This window comes from Bubalus kerabau, chromosome 7 (genome assembly GCF_029407905.1).
Source record: "Bubalus kerabau isolate K-KA32 ecotype Philippines breed swamp buffalo chromosome 7, PCC_UOA_SB_1v2, whole genome shotgun sequence".
In the NCBI taxonomy this organism is placed as follows: domain Eukaryota; kingdom Metazoa; phylum Chordata; class Mammalia; order Artiodactyla; family Bovidae; genus Bubalus; species Bubalus kerabau.
This window is the reverse complement of record NC_073630.1, coordinates 9,842,980-9,866,212: the sequence shown is the minus strand read 5'-3', so window position 1 is coordinate 9,866,212 and position 23,233 is coordinate 9,842,980. Positions and strand designations below refer to the sequence as shown.

Sequence of the window (23,233 nt, the reverse complement as noted above, 5' to 3'; positions counted from 1 at the left end):
ACTTAAAAATCTTTAGCTCGTATGTTAAAATGTGTTATGTATTTTTCTGAATACATATTAAAATACATAATTAGCAAAGTAAAAAAAAAAAAATCCTTATCGCCATCACCATGAATATTTCTTTCACACAGATGCCTGGAAGTATTGGGCACCAAAGTAACTGGCATGGTGCGAGCAGAACACAGTGGGGTACGACAGAAGGTCAAAGACCCAGCAAACACTGGGGGGGGGGGGTGCACACTACTCCTGCCTCCAGGTTGCTGCTCTGATACTGCTGATGGGAGCTGGCACTGGAGAAATGTTTGCGGCTCCTCTCTCCACTTTCTCTCACACCATCCCAGCAACGAAGAGGAACACTTTCTGAGACTGACAGGAGCTCAGGTCAGGTGCTTTCTAGTTCTACCCTTGGAATTCAGGATGCAGGTCTTCTACTCCCATGCTGGTGCTGGGGTTGAGTGAGCAGGATGGAAGTGTTCTGAGTGTTCACAGTTCATCCATGGAGGAGGAGGAGGAGCAAGCCTGTTTCTGCTTCCTCCTACCCAGCATTAATAGCAACCCCATAGTTTAGGTAGTAATAAGTACATTTCAATCTCTTCCTATTTTCTGTGTCTGTTTCTCAAATGGGTTAAAGTCCATAAAGTAGAAACCCAAATTCTAACACAGCACTTGGTGCAAAAACAAGGGAAAGAATGAGAGAAGAAAATGTTGATAGAAGAAAATGCTCCTGTTACACAGCAAAATGCTCTGTGTTTATAAACATTTAGTGATAGCTTATTATGAAAAAGAGTCTTTTAAAAAAGTTACACCTCGACAGTCAAATATTGTGGCTGTGAGTTTTCTCTTCTGCAGCCTGGGGTTAGATTCAGTGGTAAGTCTCCTTGGCTGAGATGGGCACTGGAGCAGGGGAGCTCTTCTTGTTCCCTAGTCTCTGAGAGGCAGTGAGGTACAGTAGAAAGAATATTGGTTTTGAAGTCAGGTCTGGGAATGTATTCAGGATGTTTGAAGTTGGGCAAATTACTTAACCTACCTGAATCTCACTTTTTACAGGTGTAAAATGAAGATAGTTTGTTCTAAGGATTGAGATAATGTGTGTGTGTACTCAGTCGTGTCTGACTCTTTGCGACCCCATATACCATAGCCTGCCAGGCTCCTCTGTCCATGGGATTTTCCAGGCAAGACTGCTGGAGTGGGTTGCCATTTCCTACTCCACAGACAATGCATATAATGTACTAACTTGATGCCAGAGCCCATTCCTGTCTACAACTTGAGCTAAAGATACTCTATGAAGGGCTCTTCCTACCTACTCAGTGTTCCTTCACGGTTACCCTCTAGGCATCAGGAGTTATGAAACCTTCCTTCTGGATCCAGTCCTTCTCTTTCCACACTCTTCTCTCCTCGCAGTCCTGAACTGAGGCTTTGGAGCCGTTCCTTACTGCGGAGGACTTGTCACTGAGACTCAGACCTCATCCTTTTCTTTGCTCCGTGGCCCTCCCCGTGTCCCCTCACCAGTTCCCAAGGCCACAGGGTGCAGCCCAAGTCTCTCACTTCTTCACGAGCCCCACCCTCCGGTCTCCTAGAAGGAATGAGGCTGAACAGATGTAAAGCATTCATTGGTGCTTGGCACATGGTAGATAATCATTGCCTACAAATTTCCTTTCTTAGATCTGGAAACCTTGAGTTGGTTTCCACAGAGCTGTATTGATTATTATGGTTGAGTACAGCAATCCAAGAATGGTATTTTAGACATGAACTATTTTGGTATTACTGACTCAATCTTTAAAACCACTAACTTCTGCACATAGACAAGGAGACTGCCCTTCAGATAGAAATCATATCCATGTCTAGGCATCTACTTGATATATCTGTATCTAACTAGTTTTTAAAGATGTTTGAGATCTTTCCCTTGCATGGAAGCAGAGTGTGGTTAGCCTGCTTATGCTCAGAGGCCTTTTCCAGCACAGATGAAATTCCAAGACAATAAAGATTCTGATCTGATGTTAAGTTCCTTTGTGCAAACCAGCTTGCATAGCAAAATGATGCAGATAAATGTAGATGAAAATGGACCTAGACAAATAAATGAAACTGTATTATGTTTCTCTAGTATAAACATAGATTAAGTGGTAAGAGGACAAAAATAGGTGAAGTGGTAACATAAACTGACTTGTGTAATCAAAGGGTCAGCTCTGACATTTTTCTCTCTAGGCCTTTTCTAATAGTTTTGTCGCTAGGGCTACAATGTTTTTGCCAGATTGGAGCCGGATTGTCCGCTCTAATGGAGATTAAGTAGCTCTCCCAGCTAGATTTTTTTTTTTTTTTTTAATAAGCATAGGTTAATTCTGCTGACTTTCAAAGCCATAATCATGAAGAATGGAAAGATTACTAAAGATCTGTTTTTAGAAAATATAACTAATAAAATTTGAAGTTTAATAGGTTTTATTCCATTGTTATTCCAACACAAACTTTGATCATGGTTACAATGAATAAGTAACTGAAATACAGTTTCATACACGGAATTTTTAAAAATGAGAAATTATTTACAAGTTGAGCCAAGAATTAATGCCCCAAGGAGTAAGGAACAATTCTCCTGGCAAGTTGGAAAACTGGTTCACAAATGCTTGAAAATTCATACTTGATTTTTTTCCATAACCACTATAGATAAGGTATAGGAAAATGTCCTCTGTGTTTTGGTTGCTGCCCATCATTGGTCAGTCATCTGAGGTGGAAATACAAACTCACCAATGAAACTTAAAGCCCAGTAAAGGAAAACTTGACTTATTCTGGACACTCAGTTGCTAACAGGATGTAGACGGTTAACAGCCACCAAGAAAATGGTGAGGAAACACTCCTTTCGATGTGCTTGGTATGGAGTCAAATGAACTTCCATGGCCGCGGACAAAGGAGACCATCTAAACTTTAAAACAGTGCTGTCTGCATGCCCACTGACCCTGCAATGCTTTTTGTGCACTAAAGCATAAGAGTTAAATGAGACAGTTCATGTAAAATGCCTAGCAAAGGACAGATGCTGTGTTTTCTCTCCCGACGTCTTTTTGTAGCCAGAAGTCCCAATGTTAACTTTCAATAAGCAAAGTGGAATATTAGTCTTTAGAGTCAAAAGAAATTCACAGTATTAGTGACGCCTGGTGGAAAACTTAGGTATTACAATGTAGCATTATTTCAGCTATCCTGAATTTTCACACTTAATAAAATTAAGATGAATCTTACAATTACATGAAACAGAAGGTAAAGAAAAAATTAAATATGTGTGTGGATACCTACTTTATTATGCTAGTAATTTTTCAGTCCATAATTACAAAACATACAGGAGGTTAGGAACCTAAGAAACTGAATGCATACTGGTAATAAAAATGTATTCAGCATCCATGTTTCTACAGTGATTAAAAATAGAAGCATGTAGCGTTTTCGCTGTTCTCAACCTCTTCATAGGCGCCATATGCCAAAGAGGCTCCCTTCCCAAGTTTTCAGATACAAATTCATGGTAGGGTGTCCTGAGGAGTACCTCAAAGAAATAGCCAGTTGTTTCAATACGGGATTGAGATGAAATAGAGGGCCATCCCATTTGAGGTACTGTGGATAGATTCAATAAATAATGATGTTTTAAATGTGAGCCTTAAGTATCAGAGAATCAGTTGCTTTGAGCCAGGGACAGGTTTGAACATTTGCGAACAAAAGAGCAAAAGTATCTATTACAGGGTCAGCAAACTGTAACCCATGGACCAAATACAGCACGTCAGCTTTTTGTTACTGGAACACAGCCATGCTCATTCGTTTACTTACTGTCTGAGGAGCTTTCATAACAACTGACTCACTTGAGTAGGTGCAAGAGACCATATTGGCTGCAGAGCCTCAACTGACCCTTTACAGAAAAAGTTTGCCAATCCCTGGTCTATTAGAGCCTTGCATTCGATTTTCACACCTCTCCCCACCATCTCCTGGGGAGGAGTGTATTTCCCTTTCCCACTCAAGTTTGGCTGAACCATAAGACTTGCCTTGGTCAGTGGAATGTGGAAAAGCATCAGTGTACAAGTTTGAAGTGAAGCCTCCGAGTTCTGTGCCTCTTCAGCAGTAAAGCGAGAATGAGGCCATCTGCTGACCTGCAGGCTTGAAGGAGAAACAAATGATTGTTGTCACTGTTGTGCTTGTCTGCCTGTTAGTTACTTAGTCGTGTCTGACTCTTTGCAACCCCATAGACTGTAGCCCACCAGGCCCCTCTGTCCATGGGATCCTCCAGGCAAGAACCTTGGAGTGGGTTGCCATTTCCTTCTCCAATGCATGAAAGGGAAAAGTGAAAGTGAAGTCGCTCAGTCTTGTTTGACCCTCAGCGACCCCATGGACTGCAGCCGACCAGGCTCCTCCATCCATGAGATTTTCCAGGCAGGAGTACTGGAGTGGGGTGCCATTGCCCTTCTCTGGAGATTGTTCTACTTCTGCGTCAAAGTACCAGAAGACTGACTTCTCTGTCCAGCTAACGCTATGGGGAGAAGGACCCTGAAGACTAGGTGGGGTTCAGTCCCTTCTGGGGCTCTAGTTCAGACTTTGATGGGCTCAGCTGGAACATGTGTTCATTCCTCTACCTATAGTAAGCAGAACTGAGTCAGAGTGCAGAGTCTGGAGGCTTACCAGACTCTCTTGGAATCAACTTCTTTAACACGGTGGGGATGTCAGTCACAATTCTTTCCTGTTAGATTAAATATTTCCCTTCCAAGGTGAGCCTCAAGGTATAGAAAGAGTGGGACAAGTTCAATGGGAATCGTAGGCCGAAGTTTTTCAGTCAAGCTTTCTCAATAAAGCTCACAGCTTGGCTTCTTCCTACTCAACTCCAGTAAGTATATTTCTGAATTGATATATAATCTGTAAGAGGTAAAAAAGATCATGACTAGCTCCTCAGAAAACTCGCAATAGTAATATGCAATCTAATTTAACCATCTTAACAATGCTGGCTGCATCAAAGTGATCAAAATATTTAAAAATGCAATTTCCCAGAATTCTTAGTCTTATATCTCAGCTTGTTAGAATGCTAAGGCTCCTCATTGTCCCTTTTTTTTTTTTTTTTTTTTTTAAACTATCCATATTACTCTTTTTGAAACCATCAGTTTGACTCCTTTGGAGATGTCACTGGGTAACACCAGTGACCCATTTATTAGAGTTCACAAATTTGTGACTTGAGAGTCCTTGGGGCTGCCCTAGTTCTCTAGTTTTCAGCCTTCCCTTTGATTCTTTATGTAGTTAATGTTCTTTCATTAATTTTTTTAAAGCCAATTTTTGCTGTTTTTTTTAAGAGCCTAGCTAATGCAGAATTGGTACTACAGAGTAACTTCTAGGCAATAGACTATGGCAGAAGCTCCTACTGAGACTAACATTCAAATCCAGAGCATGAATTTCTGGACGTAACTCTTGAAAAGAGAGTATGAGTCATAATAAATCAGTATTAAGATCACTAATACTAAATGCATAAATGACAGACATTTAAGTGTTAGCAGTAATCCGTAATGTTGCTACTGGTGTGCTTTTAGGGGAAAGAACCACATTTATTATTCCTATTAGCAAAGAGGCAGTGTTTCCAGAAGCAGTCATTGCTTTCTATAAAGATTTTCAAACGTATTTCCTAAAAACAGGACCATAATTTTCAACTCTCTTCATATTTTTACTCAAGTTCTACTTCTGCTTTCCTTCTCAATCCCTCAAACGTCAACAGCCCAAGAATTCGACTGTCTTTTAATAGTGACCGCTATAACGCACCTCACACTGTTTGGAAACAGAGACTCTGTTGTTCTGTTGCCAAGTTGTCTGACTCTTTGCAGAACCCCAGGGTCCTATCCTCCACTGTGTCCTGGAGTTTGCCCATATTCATGTTCATTGATTCAGTGATGTTACCTAACCATCTCGTCCTCTGCCGCCCTCTTCTCTTTCTGCCTTCAGTATTTCCCAGCATCAGGGTCTTTTCCAATGTGTCAGCTCTTCGCATCAGGTGGCCAAAGTATTGGAGCTTCAGCTTCAGCGTCAGACCTTCTAATGAATATTCAGGGTTGATTTCCTTTAGGATTGACTGGCTTGACCTGCTTCCAGTCCAAGGGAATCTCAGGTCTTCTCCAGCACCACAGTTCAAAACATCAATTCTTCGGCGCTCAGCCTTCTTCACAGTCCAACTCGCATATCCATCCATGACCACTGGAAAAACCATAGCCTCAACTAGACGGACCTTTGTTGTCCAAGTAATGTCTCTGCTTTTGAATATGCTGTCTAGGTTGGTCATAACTTTGCTTCCAAGGAGTAAGCGTCTTTTAATTTCATGGCTGCAATCACCATCTGCAGTGATTTTGGAGCCCCAGAAAATAAAGTCAGCCACTGTTTCCACATCTATTTGCCATGAAGTGATGGGACTGGATGCCATCATCTTAATTTCTGAATGTTGAGCTTTAAAGCCAACTTTTTCACTCTCCTTTTTCACTTTCATCAAGAGTCACATCTTTTCTTCCAAGGAGCAAGTGCCATTTAATTTCATGGTTGCAGTCACCATCCACAGCAATTCTGGAGCCCGATAAAATCTGTCGCTGCTTCCACCTTTTCCCTATTTGCTGTAAAGTGATGGGACCAGATGCCATGATCTTTGTTTTTTGAATATTGAGTTTTGACCATCCCTAAATCAACACAATTTCCACTTCTACTTAACTGCTTTTCTTATTCAGGAAAAAAAAGACACGGGTGGGCCTAAGTTAGATACTTCCAGCTCCTCTCTGGGGATGGCTTTTACAGCAGTATACATGATACCCATCATCAAAACCTGGTACCTATTTGTCCAGCAGCACCAAGAGATGAAAGAATGTGAGACATCGCCCTTTATTCTCAACAAGCACCCAGCTGGATCAGAGAAAGATTATTCCAAGTGAAATAACACAAACACACAATGAAATAAACCTCTTTGGTTACTTGATGGTCCTCTGTCGTATACTTTCCTCTCCTTCATAAGATCTCAAGCTTTAGAAAGGCCAGGACTTTGTTTCATTCTTCGTAATACCTGGCATGCAGTATTCTTTTTCTGCACATTAATAGATGCTCATTATGTAATTTTTGAATGAATGGATACAGATTATGTATATTTACTTAATAGTGAAGGTTGAATGAATACATATAAAGATCTTAAAACAGTGTCTGCTACTACATACCTAAAAAAATGAATTCTTACAAAATGAGCTAAGATTTAGTATAGAGATTAGAAAGCAATTTTTATAAGTTTGCCTTAAACTGACTCTGGAAAAATAGGTGGGAACTGAAAGAACATACTTGATGAGAGTATTAATGCAGGCACAGGCAGAGGAATAAACGTGATGTTTAAGTATACAGCTGACCTTTGAACAACAGTTTGAACTGTGCAGGTCCACTTATATTTGGCTATTTTTCAATAGTAAATACTATAGTACCACATGACCCATGGTTGGTGGAATCCATGGGTTTGGGGTGACCACAGATATGAAGGGCTGGCTATAAGTTTTACTGGGATTTTCAATTGCTTCGAGGGTCAGTGTTCCAACCCCCATGTTGTTCAAGGGTCACTGATAATAAACCTAAGAGCATAGAAAGGTTGTATACAATCTAACATTTGCTAAACTCAATTAATTCCAAGTGACATTTATCATTTTACATAAAGAACAATGTTTATTTTAAATCTACTGTTAGAGGGTGAAGGAGGTTTAATAAAAGTTTGTCCAATAAGCTGAAAGTACCTCAAGACTTACTCTACTTTGTGTCCTTAGGCCCTCCCTACAATATAGTAGGCACAGGAAATAATATGCCGTACTGAATCCATAATAACTACGTAACTGTATCAATACACCAATATAAAAAATTTAATACAAATGTAAAACATACACATGTAACTTTATTTCATCATTGCCATTTAAAGCCTGATTTTATAAAACATCAAAGACATTCTTAAGAGTGCTGTATCACAACAATTTGAAAAGTGGGAATATCCACAGCTTTATAGGCTCAAGTTACATAAATTAAACTCAAATAATTGGACATTTTTTCAATACAGAAACTATACAAATGAAATAAATGACAAGAGGATGCAATAGGAGAAATATGTCACTACTTATGGACTATCATTAGTTACTTTCAGGATGTAAATGAAGATTCTGAATATTCATATTTCTTTTGTTCTATTTCATATTTAAATATTTCTCTACATTCTGAGTCAAGCTACTTGACCAAAAGTCTGATTTAGGAAGGCATTTAGCAAAAGTTTTTCCACCTATGGTTACTACCTCCAAAGAAAGTAACACTGCAGTACTGATGCAATCTGCGCAGTAACTTTACTTTAATGTCAACCCTATGGAAAGTCAGATAGGTACCAAAAACGGAACAATTTTGCACAGATTCAGTTAGGTATCATGTTAAGTTTTCCTCATCTAAAAATTAACCAATGAAGTAAAACATACCAACTACAGTTGACCTGGTAGGAAAACCACATTTGAGAGTTACAAGTACGTTATTGTCCATATCTCATCCTCAGTCATTGACAGGAATTTTGTAGGCTACCATGCTGTTTACTTTGTGAATTGTAGTAGTAAATGAACGAAGACGAACTTCCTCAGGATTGGTAATGAACTGTGGTCCCGACTCTTCCCATTTTTCAGGTACAACCAGATCTTTGTCTGTATAAATGAGGAGATCAAATGAACCTAAATTGGAGATAAAATCATTAAAGTACATTATTTTTTTCCAAAATAGAAGAACCCTCCTTGTCTCTCTCACATTTTGAACCACCCAGAGTATTAGAAAAGAGAGTTTAGCATGGTCTGTAATGACTAGTCAATTGCTTTTCCTCCATAGACATTTACTGTATTACAGAAAATATTGTACTCCTTTTGCTAAACTTCAAGTTTTCTTTTTTTTAAAAGAGAAAACCGTTATCTGCAGAAAGTATGGAGTCCATCACACAGGACAGCATAAAGGCAACCTGAAGGAAAGCTAACATCTGGGCTCTGTGACTGATGTAGCCTGGGGCCTAGAGCAGTGTCTCGCATACAGTAGGCATTCAGGAAATATCGGATAAGGTCGAAAAGCAAGACAGTTATGGCTAGCCTTAAAAATATACATAAAAAATTAAGATAATGAACGGGATTACATTAAGACATTCAAGAATGAATACTGTGGAATACTTTCATTCCTTTCCTTTTCAGAATTTCCAAATTTCTAGAATGCATATAACACTACTTCTGCTTTATAATGGGTTTTTCATTTTTATTATGTAATATTAATAATTAAGAAAAAATTTAATAAAGGGCTTATTCTTAAAATAGTAGCTTAGTCTTTTCTCTGACAAATTTTAAGTCAATGTGACGTTGTAGAATACTTACAAGAAACTTCCAACAGTGGCAGAAATGTTACTGTAGCTGTGATCTGTCTGATCACTGAACGGATTTCATCTTGGATAGCTTTCTGAGACTTTTCTCTGGGTGCACTATTGAAGAAACCAAATCAATTTAAGTGTTAACAAATTATTTAAAACACTGTTAAGACTGATTAAATGTTTCCAAGATCAAATAATTAATACATTAAAATGGATTTTTTTTTTTTTGTAAGTTATAAGTATATCATTAGGGCCTATATCTCACAAGAGGCATATGCATTTTTATTATTTCATTTATCATTCCAGTCATTTTCTAGAGGTGGTCTTAAAATCAGGTTATTTGGTATCAGATAATCAGAAAACTGGCCAAGTGCTTCAAGTTAGGAAAACTACAGCACCTTTCAAAAAATGAAAATAATATCTAAAATATTTTGTTGGTGCATTTTTCGTAATGCTTAATTCCCTACTGCCTCAAATAAGATATTACATTAAATACCAAATTATTTTTATAAGCTAAACATTTCCTAAAATAAACCAAAGCCTTCAGAAGCAAACTACATTTCATTATGAAAAATGATTCTGAATTTACCAGTAAGCAAGCCTAGGACTATGCTAGACATGATCATATAAGCATTTCCCATTCAGGTGGGCTGGAAACTTTTTTATGAAGTGTCTTAGAAAATTTGGGGCATTCAATGAAATACAATAGAGCTGAATCTTAGGCTTGGGGAATCTAGGATAACCCCTGATGGTTAAAAGTACCTTTAAACAATTCACTAAACGGGCCACCAGGTACATACTACCATAAACACTGAAGGGTGAAATTCACCAATTTACTCTATAGGCAATTATGTTAAAAGTTCACTGTCTTATATAAGACAGTGAACTATCCTTTGCCACAGGAGACTAAGGATCAAATTAAACGTCCTAGCAATGGCACCCCACTCCAGTACTCTTGCCTGGGAAATCCCATGGATGGAGGAGCCTGGTAGGCTACAGTCCATGGGGTCACTAAGAGTCGGACACGACTGAGCGACTTCACTTTCACTTTTCCCTTTCATGCATTGGAGAAGGAAATGGCAACCCACTCCAGTGTTCTTGCCTGGAGAATCCCGGGGACGGGGGAGCCTGTTGGGCTGCCGTCTATGGGGTCGCACAGAGTCGGACACGACTGACGCGATGCCGCCGCCGCAGCAGCAGCAGCAGCAGCAGCAGCCATTAAAAAGAATACATTTGAATCAGTTCTAACGAGGTGGATGAAACTGGAGCCTATTATACAGAGTGAAGTAAGCCAGAAAAACACCAATACAGTATACTAACGCATATATATGGAATTAGGAAGATGGTAACGATTACCCTGTATGCGAGACAGCAAGAGAGACACAGGTGTATAGAACAGTCTTTTGGACTCTGCGGGAGAGGGAGAGGGTGGGATGATTTGGGAGAATGGCATTGAAACATGTATAATATCATATAAGAAACGAATCGCCAGTCTAGGTTCGATGCAGGATACAGGATGCTTGGGGCTGGTGCACTGGGATGACCCAGAGGGATGGTACGGGGAGGGCGGTGGGAGGGGGGTTCAGGATGGGGAACATGTGTGCACCCATGGCGGATTCATGTTGATGTATGGCAAAACCAATACAATATTGTAAAGTAATTAGCCTCCAATTAAAATAAATAAATTTATATTAAAAAAAAATTAACATCCTAGAAAAAAATCGTACTTTATATGAAACTTGTTCAATAGAATTAGAACTCATTTGGTAAAGAAAATAAATTTTAAAACATACGAAAATGGAAGTAGTTCCTACTTACCTGTCATCTTTTGCATCTTTTGAACTCAATATCAAACTGCCATCTTTCAAGGACCTCTCCACCTTCAACATTTGAGATGACTACCACCAGTTTCTGAACTGAACACTTGTATAACCATTCTGCAACACACAAAACAAGGCATCTCTTTTAGTTTACTGCATTACAAAGCAACTCTCCTCTCACGACCAACTTCCTATCCTCAGCAAATTTCTCCCACTGCTATTTTGGTTCTCCTCCAAATTGTGCAGAAAATTTGCCCCATCAATGGCCTAGCTCCCAATTTCAAACTCTCAGTATTTGTGCCAGGTATAGCACTGGGTGCTAAGACAGTGAACATGAGGTACTTCCATCCTAATCCAAGGGAAGGGTGAAGGAGATGTCATTACTCTAACAGCAACAATAAATGTGCAATTGTAACTGCTGTAACTGCTGTGATGGTGCAGTTTCCTAGGACATAATAGCGGTTACCTATGATGGTGCAACACATACTACAATTAAAGCACAGAATAGGAAATTCTGACTGAGGGGGTTTGAGTTTTGTTCTAAGAGACAACAATATACATATGCAAAACAGGGAAGAGGGTATAGGTTTTAAAACACGAAATGATGGGTTTATGTTGGTGGTGTGAGGTCTTAGTTGAGGCACGTGGGCTCTCCCTGCTAAAGCTATAGGTCTTGGACTCAAAACAGATCACTGGATCAGAGGACTGAAAGGAGGCCAATACAACTGCAATTTAAGAAAGGGAGGATGAACAAGGCTGGTCTGACAAGAATAATGGGCCACACCACACAAGGTCATGAGCGCCAAATTAAAGATGTTACACTCTAAGAACTAAGGAGGTCATTACTGTGTTTGAAGCAGAGTATGATGTGACTCAAGTTGTATTTGAAAACTATCCTTCTGGATGTGATGTAGAAAGTAAACTGGAAGTAAACAGGGGATCTAGGGCACTAATTCATGAATAACTCAAGCAAGAGCGAATCAAGACTTAGAGAAAGATATACTGGTAGAGATGGAGCAGTAGACAGATTCAGGACATTTCATGGTTAAAACTGTTAAGATTTATTGGATTACTTCAGGGTAAGGAAGAGGAATGAATCAGGGATAGCTCCCAAGTTTCTGATTTATATCAGTAATCGGATGGTTGATCCAGTCACCAAGAGGAAAGAGAACTGAAATGGAGATGATCCTAAATTCAGTTTTTAATACACCGAGTGTGAAGTGGTCTAGTATATAGCTGCATAAAGACATTAAGGGAGTCACTCAATATATGAGCCAAGAGTTAGGAGAGGCTTTGGTTAGATATTGGTTCATGAGTCAGATACAAAGTTGTTACTAGAATTATGTATGTACATGTTAGGAGGTCAACTAGAGAGAGATTACTGTTAAGAGGGCCTCAGACTGAGCCCTCAATCTTAGAAACTGAGAATACTTTATTCAGGAATCGGCAGGTTGTTTTTTTTTTTTTTTTTAAGAGATAGAAAATATTTTAGAAATATTGAAGGCCTATGGGTCACCTACGTAGCATAGTCTTCTTTAAAATGTAATATTCTTAGCTTGCAAGCAGTACAAAATCAGCCACTTGCTGGATCTGGCCTGTTGGCCTCGCTCACTCCTGGCATATATGAACAACTTTTACCAGCTTACCTGTGAGAAAGAGATTGAGTGGTCATTTGAAGATATGGGGAAGTTGGTGATTTTTTTCTCTCTTAAAAATGGAAATGAAACCAATGGGAATAATCCAAAAGGAAACAAAGAAATTGACAACATAAGAGAGAGGAAATAGGGTAAAGTTCCTAAGGCTAGAGAAGTGGAATTTAAAAGACTGAATACTTTGCCTGTAAAGCATTTCCTCCCTTTTAACTACAAGGGAGAAATTAAGTAGGAAAGTGTAGATACATCTGACAAGAAATGTTATTGGTCTCAAAGGACACAAACCAAAACCCAGTAACTTAGGCAAGGCTGGCTTGCTACTTCTTCAGATTAAGATGAAGACATACATCCATAGTTGCCTAGAGGTTCCATAGCAAACAATCTGAGTACAGCCGTAGGAATGACTATGGGTGGCTTAGCTCTGAAGTTAATGAAAACGCAATGATGTAATCTGAAAATGAAGCTAGTTGAAACAACAAAAGTGATTCATGAATTTTAAAGTGAAAAAAAAAAAAAAAATGCGGCTGTAGTATTTTTAGAACTAGTATTTTGGAAGATCTAATGAGCAGAAAGGGAGAAACAATTTACAACACAGAGAAATTAGAAATGAGAATCCTAAGTGGAGAGAAATAGGAAAAAGAAACAAGTAGAAATTCTAGAAATAAAAGGAATAGATGGAGCATACTAATCCAACAATACTGCAACTTCTTGAGCTAAAAGAAGAAAATGAGTGTGCAGACAGAAAAGGCTTACTGACTCACAGGCATGATTAAAAAAAAAAAGACAAATGGAAACAGGTGAAAAATAAGAAAATGCCAATGAGTGCTGTTATTTAGTAGTTCCTTCTTTTTCAAGTTTAGTTCCCTAAGTTGAATCTGATTTTAGTTCCTTCATCTTAATATATATAATGATGGCTTTAGACTCCAAGCAGCTACCAAAAATAAATGCAGTGGATTTTTCTCAGATAATGAATGCCATCATAATTACATAAAATTCCAATGTGTTCTATCATCCCTGAAGGAGTTGATGGAGATTGTTTTGTTAAGCCATATCAGATTCCGAACCTTCAAATATTCAGCCTACTCAAAAACGGAGGAAGGGTGGGAATTCTTTCAATTTGTATGTTATTTGCTTCCCTCCCAAACTGTATCGGAGATGGTAGTGCGGTTTACACTACCCTGTACAGAGCTGAAAAATGACGGCCAAGAAGCTAGAAAATGTGGATCGTAGGTGTGCTGGTATCCAACTCTTTACAACCCAATGGACTGTAACCCACCCGGCTCCTCTGTCCATGGGATTATCCCGACAAGAATACTGGAGTCAGTTGGCATTTCCTCTTCAAGGGGATCTTCCAGACTGAGGATGGAACCTGGGTTTTCTGTGTCTCCTCCATTGGCAGGTGGATTCTTTACCACTGAGTCACCTGGGAAGCCCCGAGGATCTTATTAACATTAAGGCCTGCAAAACTCAAAACTGTGTCCAACCATAAAATATCTTTTAGTTGATCCACCACATTATTTAGGTATTTTATGAGCTCAGGATCAGTAGTTACAAGCAAGGTGAGTCCATATTTCTGCACCCGAGTAAAGGTTTCCGATGGATATATGCCACGCTGATACAAAATACTGTTGATGCCAAATGCTGAAAACATAAGAAATATTAAAGTCATCGTCACGTTGTAAGTTCAGGGGAAATAAAGCATATGTAGATGGGGCTATGGTTTCATTAATACTGTAAAGTTATAAATGTCTAAACACGTGTTTGTGTTTTGCTGAAAGCCGAGTAGGTACAAAGTGGCATTAAAAAAAATCCTTAAAATCTTGCGTCTAAGTGATAGCTGCATTTATGTGGCAACAGAAGAAAAATGCCAAACTGCACTAATCTACCAGTGCCAAATTTCATGTCATTGTAAAACAAGTCCAGATGCCTCTTTTATGATTCGAGGGTGTCAAAACAGGCAACTGACAGACGGGTACCAAGCCCGGGCAGGCCTCTCCCCGTCTCTCTTTCCTCCTCTTATCCTCACCAGTCTTGCCAGGTTCTGTCAGCAGGTACACCTGGCCGAGCTCAGAACAGCTCTTCCCGAGGTCTAGCCCGTCACGGTCCACCCCCGAGGCCCCTCGCCGTTGGGGGCGGGGGGTGTGGGAGGAGCTCTGCATTGGAAAGAAACGCTCCCGCAAAGGGGCTCCCCGCAAGGCGGGCCCCTGCAGCGCCCGGGCCGCCTCCTCCGCCGGCAGCAACACGAGCGGAGGCGGCGCCCGCCGCCCCACTTCCTGAGCCCTCCTGCGGGCACCGGAGGCCGCGGTACAAGGGCCGGGATTCGGGGCCGCTCCGGCCGAGCCGCGGGCCTGCGGGTGGCCTGCGCTCGGCTCTCCCCGCCCTCCGCCCCGCGCGAGGAGGACTTACAGCAGAACTCGGCCACGATCTCGGCGCTCCCGCGCAAGGTGATGCCTTGCTCCCGGGAGAGTTGCAGCGCCATGGCCAGGCCCACGGATGACGGTACGCGTTTCCACCCAGCAGACAGCGACGCCAGGGGCTTCGGGAGCAGTTCCCCGCCACTCGTTTCAAAAGGAACGACGCGGGACGCCCTCGCGCCCTTTGCGCAGGCGCGGAGCGCGTCTAGCCCCCCGCCCCCTCCCGTCGTGCCCTTTGCGCAGGCGCGAAGAGCCTCTAGACCCCGCCTGTCGCGCCCTTTGCGCAGGCGTGAAATGCCTCTAGACCCCCCCCGCCCTGCGCGGCGGTGTCCGGCCGGTTCTCTAGGCCCCTGCCGGAAGCGGCGGTTCGCGCAGGCGCAGTGGGGAGGCGTGGCGGCGCCGTTCCCGGGCGGTGACACCTGGCCGGGTTCCTGCTGTAGTTGTGGGCTGGCTGGCGGGCTGGCGGCTAGAGGGGAAGACGGTAGGTCCAGGTTTTAGTGGCCGCTCTCTGGGTCTGCGGACAGAGCGACCTAGGAGCACAATTCCCGAGTTTGGGAGATTCTTTGAAAGTTTTATGAACTGTCCGCCACCCTGAGTGGCCCCAGTGATCCTTAGTCAGCGGTCGGAATTTGCTAGGTGCTCTGGGAGTTTGCTTCCCCAGTGGCTCAGACGGTGAGGACTCTGCAATGCCGGAGACCTGCAATGCACGATCCCTAGGTTGGGAGGATTCCCTGGAGAAGGGAATGGCAAAGCACTTCAGGATTCTTCCCCGGGGAATTTCATGGGCAGAGGAGCCTGGCAGGCTGCAGCCGATGGGGTCACAGAGTCGGACGCGACTGAGCGCCTAACACTTTCAGTTTCAAAGCAGCTGCGTGCCGCAGACAAGGTTTTAGAGAGATTACTGTGCCGGCGTGGTGTTTTCCTGAGAAATTGGGCTAGGGATGAAAGGGACGAACGGAATCCCTTTTTCTTTCCCTCGTCCTGGCTCAGCTCGAGTCTACCCCCGACCCCGCTGCTAGGCGGAGCCTGGGGGCAGCAAAAATCTGCGTCTGATAGTCCAGCCTCTACTCTGTGTACCCCACCACCCCTAGACAGATGGTCAGGGAATAAAGTTCTCTTACCAAAAAGGCTCGTCAACACTGAAGAGCTTCTCAGGGAATTTTGACTCAAATCCAGTGGCTTTGAATGTTTCTATGAGAAGTATTAAGCAGATGTTGTTTAGTCGCTAAGTGGTGTCTGCCTCTTTTGCGACCTCATGGACTTGTAGCCTGCCAGGCTCTTGTGTCCATGGGGCTCTCCCCGCAATAATGCTGGAGTAGGTTTCCATTTCCTCCTCCAGGGGGTCTTCCCCCACCCAGGAATCCAACCGGCTTCTCCTGCATTGGCAGGCGGATTCTTGACCACTGAGCCACCAGGGAAACCCAATTAAGCAGATAGTGCACTACTACTGTCATGTCAGTTGTGAAGCAATTGTATTCCTACAGCAGGTGGAGAAATTATTTGTGAAATGAAGTCTGAGAAACCTGCCCAGATGTAGTTATTTAATTATATGAGAAAGTGCCTGAGTGTATTAGTTTTCTATTGATGTGTAACAAATTAGTGTGTGACACATTAGTGATTTAAAAACAAAAACAGCAACACCCATTTATTATCTCAGTCCTTAGATCGAGAGTCTGGGCATGGCATGGCTGGGTGCTCTATGTAGCCTGGTAAGTTTGAAGTAAAGGCACCTGGCTGCACGAGAGATCTCACCTGAACTTCTTTGTTCTTAAATTGAGGTCCTCATTGGGTTGCTAGCTGTTGGCCAGAGGCCAGTCTTGAGCCCTTGTCACACTTCCACTCTCTCTCTTTCCAAGGAGGTCCTTTTTAACAGCTCATATGATTAAGTCAGACGCAGGCAGGTGATTTCCTCTTTGTTAAACCTAATCTTCAAACTACCACAAAATTGCACTCATCTCACACGCTAATAAAGTAATGCTCAAAATCCTCCAAGCCAGGCTTCAGCAATACATGAACCGTGAACTTCCAGATGTTCAAGTTGGGTTTAGAACAGGCAGAGGAACCAGAGATCAAATTGCCAACATCCGCTGGATCATGGAAAAAGCAAGAGAGTTCCAGAAAAACATCTATTTCTGCTTTATTGACTATGCCAAAGCCTTTGACTGTGTGGCTCACAATAAACTGTGGAAAATTCTTCAAGAGATGGGAATCCCAGACCACCTGACCTGCCTCTTGCAAAACCTGTATACAGGTCAGGAAGCAACAGTTAGAACTGGACGTGGAACAACAGACTGGTTCCAAATAGGAAAAGGAGTACATCAAGGCTGTATATTGTCACCCTGCTTATTTAACTTACATGCAGAGTACATCATGAGAAACGCTGGGCTGGAAGAAGCACAAGCTGGAATCAAGATTGCCGGGAGAAATATCAATAACCTCAGATATGCAGATGACACCACCCTTAAGGCAGAAAGTGAAGAGGATCTAAAAAGCCTCTTGATGAAAGTGAAAGAGGAGAGTGAAAAAGTTGGCTTAAAGCTCAACATTCAGAAAACGAAGATCATGGCATCTGGTCCCATCACTTCATGGGAAATAGACAGGGAAACAGTGAAAACAGTGTCAGACTTTATTTTGGGGGGGCTCCAAAATCACCGAAGATGGTGAGTGCAGCCATGAAATTAAAAGACGTTTACTCCTTGGAAGGAAAGTTATGACCAACCTAGATAGCATGTTGAAAAGCAGAGACATTACTTTGCTAACAAAGGTTCATCTAGTCAAGGCTATGGTTTTTCCAGTAGTCATGTATGGATGTGAGAGTTGGACTGTGAAGAAAGCTGAGCGCTGAAGAATTGATGCTTTTGAACTAGGGTGTTGGAGAAGACTCTTGAGAGTCCCTTGGACTGCAAGGAGATCAGCCCTGGGATTTCTTTGGAAGGAATGATGCTAAAGCTGAAACTCCAGTACTTTGGCCACCTCATGCGAAGAGTTGACTCATTGGAAAAGACTCTGATGCTGGGAGGGATTAGCGGGAGGAGGAGAAGGGGACGACAGAGGATGAGATGGCTGGATGGCATCACCGACTCGATGGACATGAGTTTGAGTGAACTCCGGGAGTTGGTGATGGACAGGGAGGCCTGGCGTGCTGCGATTCATGGGGTCGCAAAGAGTTGGACACGACTGAGGGACTGAACTGAACTGAATCTTCAAAATGATTTTGCCTCATAAATACATGTCTGGCCACACTCAAGGGGAGGGATTATATAGGATATGTTCCCTAGAGACCACAAATTTGGGGGGCCATCTTAGAACTCTGCCTATACGCAGTGTTATATATCAGAATTGAATCAGTTTGAAGAGTGAAACAGGCATATAGGTAATAAGCTGACTTGATCCAGTAATACTTTCCTTACATCTTTTAGTCTCTGTGGTACAAGTGTGTTTGTGTGTCTTTAAATCACCTCCTTTTCATTTCTGCCACCAGGATTTTGGGTTAGAGCCATGCTGGTAGAGCGTGATGCCCACCTTTCTCCGTGTAGAAATTGTCTCTCTTTCTAAGGAGCTTACAGCTTAGCACTTCAGGAAAGACATCCTTCAGTTTCACAATACTATAGTTTGTAAATTTTTTGAAGATACAAGTAATCATTAGTATCAATATAATTTGGGAATTCTAGAAGGCTGGTGAAATATATGAGGTTTCCATCTATAGAGGAAGTATTTGTTAGTACTTTCTTTGTGTTCTTAAGAACTTAAGTTCATGTGACTTAAGAACTTGAAATATGCTGGTTTGAATTGAGATATGCTACAAGAATAAGGTACCAGATTTTGAAGTCTTAGTATGAGAAACAAAAATATATATATATATATATGTAACAAATGTATATGTGTGTGTGTGTGTGTGTATATATATATATATATATTTAGTTAGGTGTTCAGTCGTGTCCAACTCTTTGGGGCCCATGGACTGTAGCCCACCAGACTCCTCAGTCCATGGGATTTTCCAGGCAAGAATACTAGAGTGAGTTACCATTTCTTTCTCCAGGCAATCTTCCCGACCCAGGGATCCTATCTGGGTCTCCCACATTGCAGGCTGGCTATTTACCTTCTGAGCCACCAGGGAAGCCCTGTAAAGTATATTGATATGTCTTTAATTGATTACTTATTGCAATGATACTATATGTGCATTGGGTTAAATAAAACATTAAAATAATTTCACTTTTTTTTTTCTTTTTAGGCTTTTAACCTATCAGAACATTTTACAATAACGTATGTAACTTGTATTCTATGTATACTGGATAGTGCTGGTCTTTTTTATGGAATCTAAGAGATAACTTGTTTTAACCAGAATCCCAAATGATTCTGATGCAAGTTCTTAAATCACTCTTTGAAAAGCAGTAAACTGTGATGGTGATTTTAGTAATGCCAGCCTAGGAGCTTGAATTCTTGGACAAAGTGGATGCCAGAGCTTAAATAAGAAGATGTACATCAGAGCAAGATGTTTTGAAAAAAGAATTGAGTTTTGATGACTGATGTGGAGGAAGAATGAAATGGTAGTACAGAATCCAAGGTGGCAAGCATGTAGTATATTCTGGTATTGGTCAAAGCTGCTTAACTCTGGGCCTGTTCTGTTTCTTGTTTATCACGATACCACGTGATTCTAGAAGCTCTGGTGGAACTCCTTTCACATTAACTTTTGGGTGCTTGGTTTGATGTTGACTCCATCTTATCTAAAGCATACACTCTTATCCTTACAAAAAGTTTTTTAAAAACTTGTTTTCAGTTACTTGAGTTGACTTTTATTCACAATTTGGTGATATCTTTCTAATGTGTTTTGAAGGTTTTTTGGACAGGGAGAAGTATAAATTAAGATTTATTTCTGAAGAAAATTCAAGCAGACTGCATAACCTAGCAATTAGAATTAATAAAAGATAAATATGAAAATATATGTCATAAACAGGCCTGTATTCCATATTAGGATGCTAAAATCAGAAATACTTATGCAAATTTCTAAAGCTAGAGTCAAATGGAATTTTAGAGAGAAAGTGACAATAACTTAGCGGGACAAGCTTAGAGATGAAGAAAATGAGGTCCAGAGTAATTATATAGTCTGTTCAGTATCTGGTTTTTGTGGTTCAGCCTCTCAGTTGTGTCTGACTCTTTGCAACGCCATGGACTGCATCATGCTAGGCTTCCTGTCTATTAACCCAGTATCTGTTTAGTAGAAACTTGAGTAATAGAATCTAGGGTTCCTGATTTAGTTTCTTTTAAAAGTATTTCTGTTTGAAGATACTCTGGAAGATGCTTGTTTTTAAAATACTAACTGCTTTTAGACTAAGCATGTTCAGTAACCTTAGGTTGTTGAGTTGTTGCTAAGTTGTGTCCAACTCTTGCAGCCCCACGGGCTGTAGCCCTCCAGGCTCCTCTGTCCATGGGATTTCCCAAGCAAGAATACTAGAGTGGGTTGCCATTTCCTTCACCAGCGGATCTTCCCCACCCAGGGATCGAACCCACGTCTCCGGCATTGGCAGGTGGGTTCTTTAGCACTGAGCCACTGAGGAAATCCTGTGAACTTTCAGTAGCCTCACAGCTGTCAGTGTGTTAGTGAAGTCGCTCAGTCCTGTCCGACTCTTTGCGACCCCATCGACTACACAGTCCATGGAATTCCCCAGGCCAGAATACTGGGGTGGGTAGCCTTTCCCTTCTCCAGGGAATCTAGAACACGAGCTTCTTGTTAAACACACACACACACACACACACACAACTTAGCTGTAAAGTTAGTGTCGGCAATAAGAGTTTACCACAACCGTGTGAATCACACGGTGTTTAGCAGGTTGGCATTTTTATGTCCAACCTCTCATTCTTAAAATTTTAAGTCTCCAGTTAACGCTATCAAATATAAGCCCAAACTGGAATATTGTTTCTAGAAAAAATTATGGCTACACACAAGACTCAGATTATATTCTTCACACTGACAACTTTCAGCACTTTATAATTCCTAAAGCTGAGGGCCTGCACTATTCTTGAATATCTTCACTTTCGTTTTCCAACTTCTACTCAACATAAACTCTTCTCTCAAGATTAGATATACACACACACACATCACAGAATGTGTTCAACCTACTCTCAACATCAATTGTAATATAAAAACTCCAGATGATCTAAATTTTACACTAAGTAGTGTAATTTTGAGAATTGAGATTTTAATCCTATGCTACTTCGGAGGAAAAAAAAATGTGAAAAGAAATGTAACTTAATTCATTTATTAGGAAAAAAATATTACTCTTCAAGTTTTGGCAGGTTCCCAAAGTGAAGTGTTCTTACGTATGAGTTAAAAGCTACCGCCAAACACGCCCAAGTTTGTGTTTTTAAAGGGAGAGGAGAGAAAACAAAGAAAAGGACATCAACGCTGATTTTTAAATAAATACTTTCGTTCGTTCTTAATAATATGCCTAAGGCACATCTCTAAAGAACATCCCCCCACACACTTAAAAGATCAGCCCAGTTCTCCTGTCCAGTCTCTTATGCGCTGTAATTCATTAAGGGTGGAAGTGTGCAAACGGTGAAAGGAATCCGGGGACAGACAGCCTCGGAGGAGGCGACCTCTAGAAACTGTCGGCCTCCAGCAATGGATCATTCCAGGCCTAGAAGGTCTTGGTGCTCACCCCAAACGCGCAGAAAAGTGCCCTTCGGAAAGAAACCACTTTTATTCAGGGTTTATCCTCTGGTCACTCCAGATTAAATACTGTGATAGAAGACGAAAGCGACGGAGAAGAGGATTTTAAAAGGAAGGCGGAGTAATTAAACAGAAGAGATAAGGTTTGTCCCGAAACCTTCGCCTCTGTTAAAAACCCCCAAAGTCATCAAACGGATAGCAACCCTGAACGTTCGCTGGGAGAAACGGGAGTTAAAAAGACTCAGTTAACTAAGATTTCAAAAATATTACATCTGCAGGAATGTAAAGGAAGACAAAAATGTCAAAGAACGCATTTTCAATAAAGCATCTCCCAGCCAGTGTGACCCGGGTGCCACCACCCAGCACAGCACCCGGCCCCACCGCGCCCCCCGGGAAAACTGGGAAAGACTGGGGCAGTGCTGAAGGAAGTACCTTGTTTTGTCTCCAAAAGGCAACATAGCAAACGAGGGGAGTTGGAGGTACACACCAGGCGGCCTCGGCGGACCCTGGACTGCAGGAGGCGTCGGGGGCGACGACTCGCCCAGGTGAGGCGGGTCGCTCGAAGCCGGCTTCCCTACGGTCCCCGCCGTCGCGCCGCCGCCCGCTCGCCCCGCGCCGCGCCGCGCCGCCCCCTGGCGGGGAGCGCCAGGCCGGACCGCGGCGGTGCGCCGGAGGGTGGGAGTCCGGCGGCCAGCCCCGGCCGGCTCCTCCACCATCACCGCCCCGAGCGCGCCTCCCTCCCGCCCGAGGCGGCCAGCGCCGGCTGCCCGAAGGCCGCTGCCCCGAGCCGGCGACGGCGAAGTCCGGGCCCCTTCTCCAAAGGAGTGCGCCTGGGAGTCAGCACCCGTCCGCGCGCAGCAGCCTCGCCCTCGCTGCGGCTTCGCATCAACTCTCCGGCTTCCGGGCACCCTCCCGCCTCCCACTCTTCGTTCCACCCTCCTAGCCCCTCGGCTTCAGCCTGGATGCCTCTCCAATTCTCCCGCGGGCGCTTCCCACGCGCGCCTCGACTGTCCGCTGCGCAGCCTCCTCCCCAAGCACAGGCTCCCTTCTCCCCACCCTCCGCAGCAGCCGCCCCGGTGCTTGGCTCCGGACCAGGAAGACTGGCCTCCGGGGTCGCCTCGGGCCGCGCGGGACCTGCCACCCCCCCGGGGTCAGCTCTCCGCCGTCCTTTGTGTGCGCGCCGCCAGCCCCTCCACGGAGCGCCTTCCACGCCGCCGCCTTGCGCGCAAACGCGAAGGAAAGGAAGAGCGCGGGACAACCAGGGGACTGGGAGGGGGGCAAAAGACGACAGCACTCACTCTGGGAAG

The 23,233-nt window shown here is 42.7% G+C and overlaps 1 protein-coding gene, 1 long non-coding RNA gene and 1 pseudogene across 3 annotated transcripts; all 3 read right to left on the bottom strand.

Annotated features, from left to right (window-relative positions):
- Positions 1-2,415: 2,415 nt before the first annotated feature.
- LOC129657437 (uncharacterized) lies at positions 2,416-5,021 on the bottom strand. Its single transcript, XR_008716721.1, has 2 exons — positions 4,639-5,021; positions 2,416-4,119 (listed from the first exon to the last, which is right to left on the bottom strand). It is a non-coding gene; the product is annotated as an uncharacterized LOC129657437 (long non-coding RNA).
- A 2,623-nt stretch (positions 5,022-7,644) lies between these two features.
- On the bottom strand, positions 7,645-15,519 carry LOC129657436 (mitotic spindle assembly checkpoint protein MAD2A-like; annotated as a pseudogene).
- A 5,978-nt stretch (positions 15,520-21,497) lies between these two features.
- LOC129657435 (cuticle collagen 1-like) lies at positions 21,498-23,037 on the bottom strand. Of its 2 annotated transcripts, none has more exons than XM_055587597.1 (2): positions 22,359-23,037; positions 21,498-21,995 (listed from the first exon to the last, which is right to left on the bottom strand). In XM_055587597.1, the coding sequence occupies exons 1-2, from the start codon at positions 22,640-22,642 to the stop codon at positions 21,989-21,991; spliced, it is 291 nt and encodes a 96-aa protein (XP_055443572.1). In that variant the 5' UTR covers positions 22,643-23,037; the 3' UTR covers positions 21,498-21,988. The 2 variants fall into 2 exon arrangements, with proteins under 2 accessions (XP_055443572.1, XP_055443571.1); XM_055587596.1 differs by having other exon boundaries at positions 21,498-21,937.
- Positions 23,038-23,233: the final 196 nt, after the last annotated feature.